At 43.3% G+C, this 17,237-nt stretch overlaps 1 protein-coding gene across 1 annotated transcript; it reads left to right on the top strand.

The window, feature by feature from the left end:
• Window positions 1-8,847: 8,847 nt before the first annotated feature.
• Window positions 8,848-16,096, top strand: aadac (arylacetamide deacetylase). The gene is made up of 5 exons (XM_088914706.1): window positions 8,848-9,416; window positions 11,943-12,168; window positions 13,645-13,714; window positions 14,137-14,308; window positions 14,636-16,096. Exons 1-5 carry the CDS (start codon window positions 9,279-9,281, stop codon window positions 15,233-15,235), a joined length of 1,206 nt encoding a protein of 401 aa, XP_088770832.1. The 5' UTR covers window positions 8,848-9,278; the 3' UTR covers window positions 15,236-16,096.
• The last annotated feature ends 1,141 nt before the right edge of the window (window positions 16,097-17,237 follow it).

The following is a 17,237-nucleotide window of genomic DNA, read 5'->3' as shown; positions in this document are numbered from 1 at the left end:
CTTATTACTTGCTTTGTATCCCCTTTTTATGGTCGGCATAGTGGGCTTGGCCGGCATTTTTTAGCAGACTCTATCATTTAAAAATTCACTTCGCTGTTGACATTGCATAACCTTCAGCACTTCGGTTCCAAAGAGTGGAGGGAAACAAAGCCTGACACACAGAGAGGCAGAGGGCTTTGTAATTCTGCCGAGACAGTGTTTTTAAAGGTACAGAAGATCACACCAGGGTGAAGTTACCTGCAGTACTTCATCACAGCTCAGAACTGCCTTTCTGTAACGTTTCAGTGACTCTGCAGCAAAAAGCACTAGTAGCCATGTGGCAGGTCTAGCCCCTCCGTAAGAATCCCCTTTCTTGTCTTCTCCGTTAGTGCTTTTAGCAGATGTTTTTTTAAAAAAACTCTTCTTTCCCCCCCCCCTTTGGCTTCACTAAAGAGAAAAAAATAGCTGAGCTGAATCTCGTGTCGAATGGCTTAATGTTAACCGACTCTTGGTTTGTTTTGTTGAATTAGAATGCAGTTGGATTCTGTTACTTTTTTGCTGATGACATGGGAAACATTTAAGTATTTCTGTTTTGCATGTCTCACCCGAGACAGGGCTCTAATGATTTTCAGAGAACAGTGCGTTTTTTTGTCATTAATGTTGGCTGTTCTTCTCAGAAGCAGGTGCTGGCCATGTGGCTGACAGCGAAACAGCATCTCGCTTACCTAGTCTGCAAAGAAGACCACAAAGCCGGAAAGCATGTGCCTTTTGTACATGTTTTTAGACAGCTTTTGAGTAGGTTTTTTGAAATCTGGTCCTTTTTTTATGTCAGCTGCTTGGATAATAACAATCCTCAAAGCTTGACATTACTGTTAATAAACATTTCAAACGCTGGATTCTTGACATGTAACTATCGCTGGATGTGAAGCTCCCTAATAGAGCCAGTGTAAGCTGCTGAAGTGTACTAATTCACTGCAGACTTGACCTTTGACTTTGGGCGCTTGGTTTATAAATCTTAGCAGTCATGTGTACTATCAATGACCTCACATGCTTCTGACAAGCCGTCAGCCCAAATGTCATGTTCCTGATGAAGGAGCACGACCGGTTAAAACCACCATGTTTATTCAGAAGAAAGTAACTCCTGCTAAATCAGTTATCTCATCTAAATATCAATGGAGAAATATGCAAGCAAAGGCAAAATACTTATTTTAAACATAGCAAAATAAAATATACAATACATTTTCCACAGGACAAGCAAGCAAACAAAAATATAAAATTAACTTAATTTTTTTTCAGTAAAACCTTTTTAATTTGAGTCTTAGTAAAGGTTTCACAGACCAAGAATAGCTTTTTATTCGTCTAAGGCCAGTTTAACTGAAAAAAACTGGGTACACTACAGTTCTTGAATACCTGGCATAAACAAGTACATTATACACATGGAATCCATTGGACTGCAGATGGATCATGTTATTTTAGTGACAACAGATTAATTTGATCCCAACATGAGAAAATGGCATACTTTAAAACACTTCTCCAACCCTGGTTGTTAAGAGCCTCAGTCTAGTTAGTTTTAGAGTCCACCACAAATCATCTGTTTTTTTTTTTAATAGATTATGAACACTTGTAGGGCACTGATTGGTCATTTGAGTGACTAATCTGTCCAGTTAAGAGAAATCTGTCCCTGGGCCTGAATGGTGCCTAAATGGTGTTCTGATTTTTGTTCTACATGATCTCTTTGTTGCTCAGCTGAACAAATTGTCCGTTTAATTGATCGTAATGAAATTGTCCCATATCTTTAAAAATGGATGATTTGGTAGCTACCTACAGTATGAAAACAAGTAACCGTAATTCAGCAGTACTACAAATATCCCAGGAGAGGGCGTCAGAGATCTTTGCTTTATTGAATTACGCTACTTCAACGCTCTGCCTCTTCATTCAATGTTCTCCTCATCATCTTGCTTGAAGCTGGAATGGGGCATCACACCTTGACTGATTTGGAAAGAATGACTTTTGACCAGATGCTATGCCTAAAACTGAGATTTGTTTTTTCTATTTTTATTTTTCATCCTGAACAATAGTGCTCAAATAAAACTTAATCACAAACTTACCTAACGAAAAAGCACTGAAAATTCGTTCAAGGTCAAACGTGTTTAAATGAGATCATTTTTTTCACATTGGCAGAAACTGCGGTTTTTAAACTGGCAGTGAAATTTGTATATTGGACTAAATGCCACATTTTTTTTCCAGTTTACATTATTTTGAATTCATAACCCAGAAACTATGAAACAAATGTTTTTTGTATTGTAGTGAACTGAACATGCATTTGCACAGGAATGCATTGTACAAGGGTTACATTTCAAACAACAAGTATCATATGATATTAATACCAGATAGTCAATAAAAGAACTTTTCTGTTCTTCAATATTTATTAACCTCTTAGACAAGATAATGCATAATAACTGTAAAATTTGCCATTTATTTTGAGCTAGACCTTAAAAAATATATAATTCAATTAACTACTTTATTAGATTTATCTAATTTAATGCTCAAAACAATTTTTTTTTTCACTAACCCTTCATTGGGGGAAGATATTTCAAGTGACAATACAACTACTGTACTGTATGTCCAGGTCAAATATACAGTATATGCATCTAAGCAAGTCTTAATAATGCCAATAGTAAATGTGAATTTGAATATGCAAGTATCAAATTATAGGTTATTATTTAAAAAATATATTTTAAAAAGTGTGGGAAAAAATCACTTTTTGCTGTTTTTCTGGAGCGGGAACATATTGGGCATTTTATTTTTTCAGTAAATCAATCCAAATACACTAAACATTAAAATACGTGTTGGTTATTATAAACACTGAACGCTGTGCCTAAAAATATATCCACAATGAATAAGTAATGATGTGTGAAAACGTTACGGTGAAAATAAAAAATAGATTTTATTACACATGTTCACCTGAACAGGAAAAGAAAAAAAATACTACAGTAATTTGGCAAAGCACTGAAAACTGGTAGTTTACATAACGCTGGGTACCTTTCAAGAGAAAGTTTTTTTCAGCTTTGTGGTACTTTATCTGGTCAGGCAAAAATCTGTTCTAGTTTCTACATTACAGTACAGCGACACCATCTGGACACATTTATAAATAATGAGAAATGTGCTATTTGTTATACTGAAGAAATCTAACATCGATTTCTCTTGATAAATGCCTTGATCGCCGAGTTAAACAGGTTTTATTTCCTTCCCGCAAAAATAGCTTAAGCCACTGGTCAAAATACTGCATGGGCATCTTGAGGTTCCGATTTTCCCAAACCACACGAGCAGCATGCTTCCCTGTAATTGGCCATATTTCCTCTCGGTCTCTTAAAACATAAAAGAAGATTCTCTTTCTCGTTTACTTTACTTGTTATTCTGGCTAATTATGATCGGTGTTGTTTTTAAACAGATTGTGGAACTTTTTTCTCCTTATTTTCTTCCTCCCTTACTCATCCCTAAAAGTGGTGGTTGGAGGCTTCATAGCACAAACTAAGCTGGTGCTATTTTGAAATGTAACAGTGTCAGGGGCTTTGGCACACTCTCCCCCCCTCATTCGCATTTCAGGCAGTGAGATAACCATCCTTGCCAGCAGGGGCCATCCCAGTGCTGAGCTGAGTTTTTAATAGTTCTCGTTCTGAAAGCCTGGAGAGGGTATTGTCTTGCCAATGCGATATTAAAGTAGTTATGAAAATACAATAGCAATTAAACTAAAAAATGTGGGCCCACACAAAGCTAACAAATGATGCATCACTAGAAAACAAACAAACAATCCAGACTATTCAGCCTGGGGTGAAGCACTCTGGCGCTGTGCTTGGAAATGAAATCACAGAGACAGCACTGTCTGCACATACGGTATGTTGAAGCATAGTTTAGCTGTTGACGATATGGTCCTGCCTATACAGTATGTAAACTAATTAGTGTCTGAAACTCTTTATATCCTGTTTTAATGAAACAATAGTTTGCTGAAGAGACTGAAAAAAATAGATAGGTACAGTACATCAGCCGCACTTTGTTGAGGAATCGAAAATTCATGTTTAAATCTGATCCACAGCCTGCACAGGAATCCAGACTACAGGTGAGTGCAAGGACAGGGACTGAAAAGATATTTTACACCGAATCTTGGGAGTACTCATGTGCAGGATTTACTATTTTGGAGCACCCTACCTAAAGCTATCAAGGGACTGAGATCTGGGGGTGTTCTTCAAGAAAAAGGATCTTGAATCAATTATCTACTGTTCTCGCAGCCTGACAAGCACGCTGGTCTAGTTGGCTCTGCCTGCGTAGCCTTTCTTCTCATTGCTTTTCTTAAGATATTCCTGTTCTCTTCCCTTTCTCCTCCACAAAACGACTGCTCTGTTTAACTGAGATACTGTCCTGGGTCCATGTCAATAACTCGCTGCAGCAGAATTTAAAAACAAACCCAGCATGATAGCATGTGACAAGTCATATCTCAAGCCACGGGGGCAGAAAGGACTGATCAACAGACAAGAAGCTCTCTCGTGCTTGTTGTTCAAGAGAAGAAATAGAGAAATCCCTGATCACTCAGCCTCTCGACTGCATTTCTGTAAAATGCTGAAGGGCATGTTGTTTGCCATCACAGGATGAATATGCTGACACAACAGGGTCCCAGGTGAACACAGCAAACTGGGATGAATGATTCAGTGCTGCACTAATGCTGCCAAATGCTGTCTTGTCTGTCTAGGTATTCTTTGAAAGACAGCCAGCAATGAACTCAACACTTTTCTGCAGTGTCACACACTGCAGCTAATAAAGCTAGAAACAAGTACTGTATATGATCAAGCACAGCCGAGGCCTGAAACAAAAAGAACGAAAAGGACAGTGAAAGGTTCCGATTCCTAGTAATAACCCCACAGTACTACCGTGTTAATGTACATTAGTTACCTGAATAAAGGTCATGTTGGTCAAGGCCTGTTGAAACGCCTATTGTTCAATAAGCTACTTTTTAAAATCTAAAATGCTTCCAATTAAATGCATCCATCTGTACAGAAACCAGCAGAAAAAAACTGTGACTTTCATATCTGAAAGCATGCAATTATTAAGCCTGAGCTGACATCTTCAGACTCACTCAGTGACTTGCAAAAGCACACAGTGCCACAAGACCATTCTGAGTGGCACGGAAGTTTTAATAAGGTCAGCATCTGACATTCACAGTCTCCTGGATATATGACATTGATGGGCTTTGACAGCCTTTTAATTGTCAACAATTTGTCGATCGCTGTAGGAATTTCAGATCAAGGAACGTGAAGGAATGCTGATGGGGTGTGGGCCTTTTGAGTATTCTGTAGAAAGTAGAAGCATTGTCTTTAACCCAAATGAAATATGTTGTGGGTATGAAAGCTTTGTTCACTTGTACCCTTGAAATATGAAGTTTGAAATGTGTGGTACTAAAGCACAGTATGTCTCTATCAATTCATTTCTCCATAATTCAGCTCTGATTGCAGAGCTACTACATGTACATGGTATTGCAAGTGCAGTGAGCCGGGGCTGTTTGAATAAGATTGCATACTCAGATTCAGAGCAGAGATTCCTGGGCTGAAACAACACAGCAGTTTATAATTTCTCCCTTGGATCTTTGCCCCACAGCAACCCACCAAACAGACATGGATTTATACCATAATCCAGTTAAGCATCACAGATGTTATAGAAATAGGTTGGGAATTTACAATGCGTAAGTCCAGCTTTAGGAGTAATTATCGACTAGACAAGATTTCAGCACTTGATGATTCAAATGTTGGGAAGGTACCAACAAGACGCCACAAATTCTGTTGTTCCAAGATACTGCTTGTTATGAAACTGAGCAAAACAAAGAGTTAATCACTGCATATACAGTATGTATTTGATTATACTTACATTCCCTCTTCCTGGAGAGTGTTAATCATAATAAACCTACAACGGTTTTTAAGTGCTTGCGTGGGTATCTGGAAGGATGTAAAAAAAAAAAGACACAAATCTCAACACGACCATGGCGACGCTGCTTTTAAAAGCATTTTGCCTCATCGGTCGCCCACCTCCGGACCCAAAGGAGGAAAGTGGGGCTGCTCCAAGCTGGTGCTCATTCTTGATTGTTAATGTCAGGTGACAGCTAACAAGCAAGAAAGCAAGCAGGCGTCTGACTCCGACTCCCCCGCTCGGTTCAATTAAGAGAGGCAGCCTCTTCTAAACTAAAAAAAAACAGAACGAACACGCTCTCACACACGTGTGTATGAGCAATGAAATGAGGAGAGCTGCCTTCCCACCGTAAGTGTAGAACACTTGATAAAACATTACAGTGCAGTTTACCACAGTACACATTATAAAAGAAGAGTTCAGCGCAGTAAAGCTGTGTGATGAAACCACCAGGAAAAGTATGGAAAAGCAGAATGTGACACGACCCAACTGCCAGCAGGGTAAAGCGAAGCAAAGTCAGAGTGCAGAATAAGCAGAAATGCTTTGAAAATTTGCCACAGTAAACTCTGATAAATCATAAATGATGTAAAACGCTGAGCTGGGGGGAGGGGTAGCATAAGTTAAACTAAACAGCATGAGATTCTTTTTTGTCACATCCAGGAAAGGAGAAAGGAAAACTTCCCCAGGACAATGGCTTACAAATGGAATCAAGACCCAAACAATAACCGCATACGGAAGACGTGACAGTCAAAGCTATTGTTGCCATTTTGCAATCAGCCGAACAACGTCACTGTAACCTCTCCGTACAACGCGTACGCATCCTCGTGTGGGGGTCACTAGACTGACCTCAGGCCCATTTTCCACCTCTCTGCTGGTCTCAGGGCCGGACTGTGGTGTTCGTGGGCCCCAGGCCCTTTCACCCCGAAATGGGCAAAAAGAGGGGTGAACGCCAATTGAACGACGTCGATTGACTTGATGCACCTTAAACTATTCTAATGCTAAACCCCGTGACTGACGGAGCGAGTCGAGCAACCCTCACTCCGATACTTCTAGCTTCTAGAACAGCCGCTGGATAGCGTACGCTGATTGATCTGGAGCCCCTCGAGTCGATCGCAAGCACGTTGCTTCAGCTCGTTTTTCGTGAGTCACTTGTGCTTCCCTCTTTCGTGGGCCCTAAAGATTTCAGAGGCCCCTAGGCACTGTGCCTACAGAGCCTAATGGGAAATCCAGCACTGATAACATCAGGCCGTGCTGGGGATGAACTGATGCAGAGGCTGTGCCACTCCTGTCCTGCTGTGAACACTGCTGTCCCCCTGGGAATGTTATTTATTTAAAAGGGTACAGACTTTGAACCTCCCCACAGGTGCTAGGTTTAGCAGTCGCTATCTTGGAGCCCTGCTTTTCGGGGTCCTGGGCCATCAGTGACGGGTGTCCCAGTAGGCTCTGTAGGCAAAGTGCATCACGTCGACCGACGTACAGTAATTCAACTGGCGTTGACCCCTCTTTTTGCACATTTCGGAGTGAAAGTGCAAAGCCCTGGGCCCATACAGTGCATTTCAAGGCACGGCCGTCTGTTAAACTCTCCTCGGCTTCGCTTTCCCTCTGGGTTTCCTCCTGAGGCAGCAGGGAAAGCACTAAGACACATTAGCTACCGTATTAACGACGTGGAAAGCTCGGGTGCAAATAATACCGGAGCTGCTCACCCAACTCTGTTAACGACAGTAAACCAGATCTGTTTAAAATCACTATTATAAGACAATACAGTGATTGCCAGTTTAGGGTCCCAGGAAATCCACTTTCCTCAGAGAGAGGTCATGAGACTCCCCAGAAAAGTAGTGTATTACCTGTATTACATCCAAAACGGTCCAATCAAATCTCATTCTAGCTGCTTTGATGTTATACTGTATACAGTAGGTATCTTCTTCACAGTTCACGTTAATAACAGAAAAGGAGGGGGATATTTATTGCTTTATGAATCCAGGTATTAGACACAGTGAACTTCAGTCCAGCTGCTGGTTTGCTAATTCTTTCTTAATCCTACCTCCTGGAAAGAAAACAATTTAATCAGTGTACTTCCTCTACTGATCAAAACACCTGAGGCAGTGCAAAGAGGTGAAGTTTTGGTCTCTTCTTCCCGAATTCAATTAGTTTTTGCACAAACTATTGGTCTAAAATAACAAAAATTGGAATGTCAGGCAGTTCCTACACTCCAAAACAATTACTCACCTCCTCTCTCCCATGGCGTATTTGTGAATATAAGTTTTGCTTCACTTCAGAGCACTATCTAAAACAAACATTTCATCGCCCTGAAATGAAAACAGACATAGTCCTAATAAAAATCCGACCGTTGACAGTCAAAATCCTAAAGCAAATGTTTTTTAACTGTAGTTGCACTGTATTATATATACTGTATATATCAACGCTAAATGAAACATGATTTACTCTACAGATGGTAAGATTATAATGATCTGTCATGAGTGTCATTCTGTAAAGCTCGTGCTTAATGAAAATTATAGGGTTGGCGCATCTTTCGAAATGAGACGCGCGGTGCTCTATACTCCTGTTCAAGTCGCATCGACGGAATAACACTTTTCAAATCACTCGGCGCTTACACGATGTAATCCAAGGACTCCCACTGGTTCCAAGGCGCCTGGGAATACTTGTATAACACGAAGATGTGCTGTCATTTATTCAAACCACTTTCCCCACGTAAACAAGACAGCTAGCAGCCCCACATCAGCGCAGCTGCCTGGATCCAGCTGGGGCTGAGCAAACCCCAGCGAATTCCTTGAAGGTGCACGGTTTTGCTCGAATCAAACGGTACTTTGAAAAGTTTGCCTAGCCCGGCGAGTTTACTTAACCGTGTTGGAGAGCCACTGCAGTTCGCATGAGTTCAAGTTTATTTCAACCCTCTCTCTCACACAGGCGGGTACGAACACTACAGCTTCACGCACAAGGGTCAGTCTTACCGTTCAGAGGACATCAGAGAGGACACATCGGGGTCTGAGGGACATGCAGATTGCCGGATATAGTTTTTTTTACTCGAAAAGGCTGGGGCACGCTGGCAGTTTTTATGTTCACTTGTGTATTTTTGCATGAGTTTGATCAACTACAGCAAATGCGCTACAGTGCCCCTGACTGCGGCAGCGTGTGATCGCCTTGGTGAGAGCTTTTGATCACTTGAATATAATGATCAGATGACATTAACACGTGCTGTCATATCTTACTGGCTCCGTTCCAAAATTAATACCAGATTACACTTTGCCCTGACAGAAGTGACTTGTTAATCAGCAAAGCTGACAGAGAGGTTGTTTCTACACTCTCTAAAATCAGGTATATTTGAATGCAGAATGGGGTCAAAAGGCATAATTTTACTGCTAATAGGATCCTTGACTGCGTATTACATATATTCACCTATTCCGGATGAAATTGAAGACAAATGGAAGCTCATGATAACTGATTCTTTCTTCCGAAGTCTCAGTCACCTGGTAGGTCCATTTTTTTTTTGTAAAAAAACAACAGCGATTAAAAGGGTTAAAATGCAGATGCCTGGTACGAGTTTCTTTAATAACGCGTTTAATTGAGGAGCTCCATATCGTCAAACGGGCTAGCTTTTTTTATTTTCTTGATTCGATTTTAACCACCGAAGCGATGACCAGGCTGTATCGACATGCTGTTTTTGTTTTACTGTTAATTTCAGTGTGCATGCATGCGAATAATCAGACCTTTCGATCTCTTTTTATTTTATTTAACAGCGTTTATGTTGTGAATTGACATAGACAGCCGCAACGGTAATTTAGACCGACTAGTTACATGAGATTATGTCAGCCATTCATAATCCTTCTATTGTAGTCCTTCTCATGTAATTCTAATTATAGAAGTTATCAGGGAAAAACTCACAGTCACTATTGTATGTAATAACCGATTAAGACAGCATTATTAATAGTAGTGGCAAATATGTCTGCAAATTACTCTTATGCTTGATGACTGCTTTTAGTCGGTTTTAATGTTGACAAATTAATTTTCTAGACATTTAATACTGCCTTTGCATTGTGTTTAAACCCTTTTCGTCAGGGCATTATTTTAACTTTGTACAAACTTATTTTTGTTGTGATGAAAAACTGGTTGGGGGTTCGAGCTCTAAGATGTAACACATTCCGGTCTCATACAGTAGCAATTCTGGTTTCTGCTTTCCGAAACGGCACTTTCTGCGGTATCAGGAGTTTGGTCGTGATTTGTTACATGGGCCTCGAGAGACAGTCCGAATTGTAAATTAATAAACGTAAACCCCCGTTCATTATAATATCTTTTTGCCTCTAAAACTGGTATCAGACTAAACAAAGCCAAATATCAGCTAAACAAATGCTAGTTTCTCGTCTAATATAAACTGGCACGCTTTTATTGAAAGACAGGTCAGAGAGGCTGTGTACAGTACTGTAAATCTGGTTTGGCTACCTTTGCAGTTAATTTCGCCCCCACTACATGTCCTGCTCAAACGCTCAAAACTAGAGCATATTTATGCGGTTGCAGATAAACAAATAGAGGGTTAGAGGGTTAAACGAGACAGGTTTTAATGTACTGTACGTGGAGACCCTTTAAGATGAAACATGAGTCTCCACACCCAGTCAGCCAAGAGAAATGTGAGACAAGGTTAATGCACCAACTCCGAAGAGCTGTGTTTTTCCATATAGACTGATTTTTCCCCTGCATGTGTGTTGTGGAAAACAGTGGAAATCGTCTTGAAAGAAGGAATCATCTGTAAATAATTTGGCCAACCCCCCCCCCCCACAAAGTAAACAAATATTATACTGTATATCAACACGTGATTGTGCAATCCCCTGGCTTTCTGAAGTGAAGGAAAACTAAAAGCAAACTCCACTGGCAGACTGAAGCCCTCCTCTGAGTGCAAACATTTTCTGAGCCTTATCAGCACAGTTGGCAGATAATCTCACTTTAGCAGTTAGATCAAGCAGTCCAGCATCGATGGGGTTAAGAGTCCGGTTATTGAATTTAGCAAAATGCCTTGAGACGTGGATGGGTTTGGTTTATGTACTGATGAGGCGTGTAGAACAGACTATTCTTTTGAGACTTTCTTTTAAAAAAAGCCTACCGCCGAAAGGGTTCCGAGCTGTGGCCGAGAACACATCACAGCAACACAGTACCGCTGTACTGTATGTCTGTGTGCCCCTAACCCTAGCCCTGACCCCGCTGAACCCTAGCACTGTATGTGCTGCAGAGAGAAGGCAGACATTGGGGAGCTGAAAGGGGAAACCAGAACGGCACACTCCAGCTTGCTGACATGGGCGTTCTGGGTCGGCTTCATGTGCCGATCTGGGTAAGACCCTCCTTCTGTGGCCAGAGGCCGCCTGCCGGTCGTGGGCTCGAGGTGAAGCAGAGAGAGGCTTTGCTGTCCACGGGAGGTGCTCTGCAGCAGGGGGAGGGCAGCTCGCTGCAGCGCCCGAGACCCGATACACACCTGCACTCTGCCCTTTTTGCATGCTCCACTGTGTTGTTGTTTTTTTTGTTTCTCACCACAGCATGTTTATTCTCCACATATGTATATCGCTGGGTGTTAGGAAGTAGTTCAAGTACAGTAGGTTGCTGCGTCGGCGTGCGTAGGCTGCAAAGGAACGGGGAACGGGGTTTACTCCCTGCTGAAAAGAGAAGAAAGGAAACCCAACGTTTCGGCTGTGGAGCCTTCATCAGGTGTGCACTGTCTGCGTTGTGCAGTGTTGTCTGCTGTCCTGCGTATATCCAGAGAGAGCGGCGTGGAGACGAATTTCAGTGTACAGTACATGAATGTATGGCAACAAACTCCTCTGCTCTACTCGACATGCGTGTAGCGGAGAGGGTGGACACAAACAGGGCCATGACACATTACAGTAGCAGAAGGTTGTCTTTTACCACCGAGGCAGTGGAAGGAGAGTGATTCCTCGGGGGGGCGTGACTCCTCCGAGCTGGCGCTTGTGAAGTGCGCTGCCCTCGTCTTGCTCCTCCCTTGCTGTGTGCCACAGGCGGACGTCCTGGAGCTCGTGGGCCTGAAGGACTACATGGACGTGATGATGCTCATCACTCTGGCGGAGCGGGTAACCCCTAACGCGGACCACGACACGACGGTGGCGGAGGCGCTGTTCGACGGGGTGGAGGTGCTGGTGTACGAGCCGCGGCGGGAGAGCGCCAGTGCGCCCAGGAGGGCCGTCATCTACCTGCACGGGGGAGGCTGGTGTCTAGGCAGCGCCAGTCAGTATCCCCCAACAACCCCCCCCCCCCCCCCCGCGCGCAACTCTTAGACATTATTACACAGGCAGCGGGCTGCAGGGGCAAGTGGAGATGATTTATCCATAGAGCTCAGAGTGATCGAGATTTGCCATGGCAGTGAGAGTAGAATAAAATAATAATAAAAAATTGTCCTAAAACAGATCTGGGCAGCCCAGATCCTGAAAAGCTGTAGTCCCGTGCTTGAATTCCTCAGTTTAATTCTTGAACTGGTGCAGTTCAATAACTGAGCCCTAGGGATGAAGGAATACCAGAAGCCACCTGCAGTGGGGCAGGTTTTCCATTGCACTCATCAGCTTTTCTTATGAAAGCCAGTATGTAGGACTTTAGTCTCAGCACTCCTTAAAACACCTTTCTGACATTATTGTACAAGGCCCCTTCTTTAGCGCCAGAGCCCGGATTTTCTTCCAATCAATCTTATCTTCAAAAGCCTACGAAAGATGCTTATTTTTGCCAGATGTGTAAATAATTAGATCAGGTTACAAATGAAGACCGCAGGTTGAATCAACAGATGAAACAGATGTGTTCATGTTTGCATGAAACCTTCAGTGTGAGAATCACAACTGTTGTTTTAGTCTTTGCCCGTGTTAGGAGAGTCTAAGGTATCCGAGCTGGGGGGAGTTTGCTGTCTCTCTGCCAATTGCAGCTGAGAATCAGGGCTGGGTACCTGCAGCTGCTGAGAGTCCTACAGGTCGTACCAATATCTGATTATGGCCTAAAATGATGAGGAGGAAGTTTGTCTGAGTTATTACACAAACACATCCATCCCTTGATTTATGAATGTAATCTGTTCCTTGAAAACTGTTTGTAAGGTGAAGATTAGTAACCTGAAAGCAAACTTGCAATCACTTTACTGTAAAAGTTTCTCATTTTCATCCAGTATTGCTTACGGTATTTTTACCCTAACAAAGAACTGCATCAATAAAGTAAGAACACCTTCTAGTTTATGATAATTACCCTATGTACCATAGTACAGTAGTTAAAAGGATAAATAGACATTATAAATAAAAATTCTAAGAACAGACGCACTAGGGAACGGTGTTGTGGGAGGCTGTACAGAGAGGTCATCTTATGAGGATGGCTTCTTCCTTCGGCCAAGAAGGCCTACTGTACATTGCAGTGAAAATCTCTTAATAACTGAGAAAAACAGGTATGGAAATGCATGCTTCGTTAGAGTGAGGATTTGGAAAATGGGTGTACATAAATTGAAGGATGGGTGAACTACCAGTTCAAACAGGTAATCATCGGGACTGGAATGAAAGTCTCAATAAAAGCACTGGAGCTGCCCAGCTCTTCTGCAGAATAATGAGCAGTCACTCTGATCCAGGATAAGACACAGGCGCAACCAGATTTAGAAACGGGCATCTTTAAATGAGAAGTGCATGAGGAATTGTGTCACGCATTGTTTTTGCAATTTTCTTACATGCCCTTTTCCCACAGGAATGGCACCATACGACCTGCTTTCGAGAAGAATTGCCAGCGAACTCAATGCTGTTGTTGTTTCAGTAGAGTAAGGCTCATGTTTTGTGTTGTGACAGACGATCCTGCATATTCGGGGATCTTTCAGATTGCAAGTCATGCTTTTACAGTAGGGTATATTGCAGAGTTTGCATCACCAGCAAAGGACAGTGTAGTTTTTCCTTTTCTTTGATTCACTGGTCTATTAGGAAATCATAGAGCAAACATACACTCGTTGTTTCATGTCACCCAGATACCATTTGGCAGACTGCTTTAGAAGTCATTTCTCTGCAGTGTAGCCTGGGCTTTCATGGGATTGGCGCAGAGTTTCAAAACATGTTTTCCAAAAACCACCTGCAGTGAATTTTGCATTCCATAAAACACAAAATATCCTGTTGAATACAGAACCCCTTAAATAAGTTCCAGCCTGTTGGTCTAATTCATTATATTTACATGCTTTTTCTTTCCTTACAGATACAGACTAGCTCCAGCTCACCACTTCCCAGTACCATTTGAGGATGTGTATCGTGCGGTAAAGTATTTCTTAGCAGAGGACACAGTGAGCCGGTACTCGGTGGATATAAACCGCATAGCTGTGTCGGGAGACAGCGCAGGGGGAAATTTGGCTGCTGCTGTAGCACAACAGGTAATGAACCTGTATTATTCTTCCTCTTGGCATTTTTCCTTGAAAACATGTTGAAAACCCCAAAGGACTCACCAATGAAAGAATGCATTTTGCTTGTGATAACAAGTTTTCAAACTTCAAAGGTTTTGATGAGTCTAGATCGCATCAGCTCCCTGCTCGAACCTCTGAAGCCCCCTTTTTTAACAGTATCTTGAACATGGAACAGAAACAGGCCAGCACTCACAGAGTGTACTAGACAGCACAGCCCCCCAACAAGAATCCTTCGTCTCCCTTGGACCTCCAGGTGTTGTGCTGCTGCATCTACTGTAAGTCTGTGTTTTGTTTCAGCTTCAGCTAGATAAAGACGTCCACGCCGAGCTCAAGGCTCAGGGGCTGCTGTATCCTGTTCTTCAGGCACTGGACCTGAATACGCCCTCCTACCAGCAGAACGAGCACATGCCCATTCTCCCCAAGACACTGATGGTCAGGTTCTGGAGCGAATACTTCACCAGCGACAAGTCCCTGTTTCGCTCCATGATGGCCAACAGTCACAACAGCCTGGAGTCCTCTCACCTGCTGAGGTTTGTGAACTGGAGCACGCTCCTGCCCGAGCCGTTTCGCCGCAAGTACAACTACACCGCGCTGAGCGCCGACCCATCGCACGCCACGGCGGCCCTCGCGGACCCGCGGGCCTCGCCCCTGCTGGCGGCCGACGCCCAGCTGAGGGCGCTGCCCAGGGCGTACATCCTGACCTGCGAGTACGACGTGCTGAGGGACGACGGCATCATGTACGCCACGAGACTGAGGGACGCCGGCGTCCAGGTGAGGCACGAACACTACAAGGGCGGCTTTCACGGCGCCATGATGTTCAGCGTGTGGCCCACGGATTTCAAAATTGCTCACAGGATGCTAAATAATTACATCAGGTGGCTAGACGAAAACTTATGAGCTGCAGCAGGCCTTAGGGCTTCCTGGTGGTTGGGCTTCTGTAGTCTTGTGTTTCTGCTTCCTTCATGGGCTGAGCTACTGTACATTAACCCTTTCATGCATGACGACCCCGCCTGTTCCTCACACGGCTCTGATGACCTCGTTTGCACATGCCCTTTGCTACTGATGGCGTTATCTGGGGTGAATCTCCCCACAGGGAGATTGTAAAAGAGCGCCGCTCATGCTGTTATTTCATTATTTGCTCAATATGTTTTATGCTTACAGCTGGGTGACTTTACATGGTATTTTCTCTCCAAAAACACACTTTAAGTAGCCTAATGTGTTTCAAAAGTTTCTTTTTTTAAAACTATTTGCTATACTGTAATTCATGCTTGAAAGGGTTATTGTTATTTTTGTAATTATTTTATATATTTCGTAAGAGCACTGCTGAGATCTTGTTTTGTACTATTACACCAATCCTACCTTTTGCTTTTGCTTGTTTCTCTCTGGCTAATGGCCGTGATCATTTCTGCTCTTTGAAGTGTATTAGCATTATTCAGCAATGAAAAATTAAGCGATCCATGTTCATTTTTTGAAAAAATATCACCATAGCTTAAATGTACATTTTTGTGCTGTGAATTATTTTCCTGAAATTTAACACAGGACTCATCAAAATGCAAGCTTTGTTGTTTGATTTTTTAAAAAACGTCCTTCTATTGTTTGAACTGTAAAACAGAACAGATTTATATTTGAGTAGATAAATCTGTCCTTTATGTTTGTTTTATTAAATGTTGTCTGTGGTGTGCTAGCCTTGCATAGCTCTCTCACTAGCTCTTCAAAGGTAAGATTGGTACACATGTCTCAATAAAAAGGATTATTGTTAATCTGGGGATGTACACTTTAAATCCTTCCTCTCTGCAGTGAGCCACACAAGAGAAGGGCTGGTCCTCCGGTTCCTCTGTTTACACAGTGTACCCAGACCAGGGCTGTCCAATCCCTGCGTCCAGAGTCAGTGTGTCTGCGGGTTTTCAATGCATCTGAGATCTTAATGAGCTAAATTAGCTGGTTACTGTCTTAACTGGAGCGATTTGCCAGCTTCTCTTCATGTGGTGCTGCTTTAATGAGGACCAGAAAACCCACAGACACACTGGACCTCAAGGACCAGTACTGGACACTCTTGATAAAGACTGAACAACTCTTCCTCAGCATAAAAGAACACTTGTACAGAGGTAATTGTTGTGATGAAAGGTGACCAATCTGACCCCACTTATTGTTAATCTTATAGCCTGTGGGAGCGCCGAGGTCTCTCAAAGTAACGCAGTTTTACGCAGACCAGAAAGGCCTGGTAAAGCTTCACTCGTTGTGTGTGGGCAGCTCACCTCGCGCCCTCTGCGGCCTGTTGGCTCAGTCCTACTCTGAGAAATGGCAGACCAGATGTCTGGCAGCTCAGGGCTTCCTCCTGCCACAGACAACAGACAAGTGCTCAGTTCAAGCGACGTGTTTGTGTTAGAATGATGCATCAGTTGTTTGTGATCCAGTTATTACTAGTTTTGAGTATTTTAAAGCAGGGCACATATGGTATGACACCACATTCCACCCCCTCTCCCCCTACCTACGAATGCTGGGGCCACCCCCAGGTCTTCACCCGAAAGGACCCCTGGACAAGAAGCAGAATGTGTCGAGTGGCGCTCTCCCTGCCCCTGCTCTCCCTGCTCCGCACATGCGCAGCGCCCTCCCCGGACAGAGGAAAACCCGGCTGTGCCGAAAGACCAGATCTCCTGCTGTGGCAGAGCTCCACCCGGTCGAGCTCTCGGAGGGGGGTGATGTCACCCCTCTCCCGGGTTAGGTGCACTGAGCCCTGTTCCACCAACAGCTAGGCCGGGGGCACTGGGCACGAAGAATCGACTGTGTCAGCATGGCGCCCAAAGCCTCCACTGCCCAGCCCCCCATTAACACAGGACCCCCAGTGAAGCCAGGAGCAGGAAAACAGAGACCCCCAACACGGCACCACTGCTCCAGCTGT

The sequence above is a fragment of the Atractosteus spatula genome, chromosome 4 (genome assembly GCF_055471065.1).
Source record: "Atractosteus spatula isolate fAtrSpa1 chromosome 4, fAtrSpa1.hap1, whole genome shotgun sequence".
In the NCBI taxonomy this organism is placed as follows: domain Eukaryota; kingdom Metazoa; phylum Chordata; class Actinopteri; order Semionotiformes; family Lepisosteidae; genus Atractosteus; species Atractosteus spatula.
The sequence above is the reverse complement of the archived record's forward strand: the minus strand, read 5'-3'. Positions and strand labels throughout refer to the sequence as shown.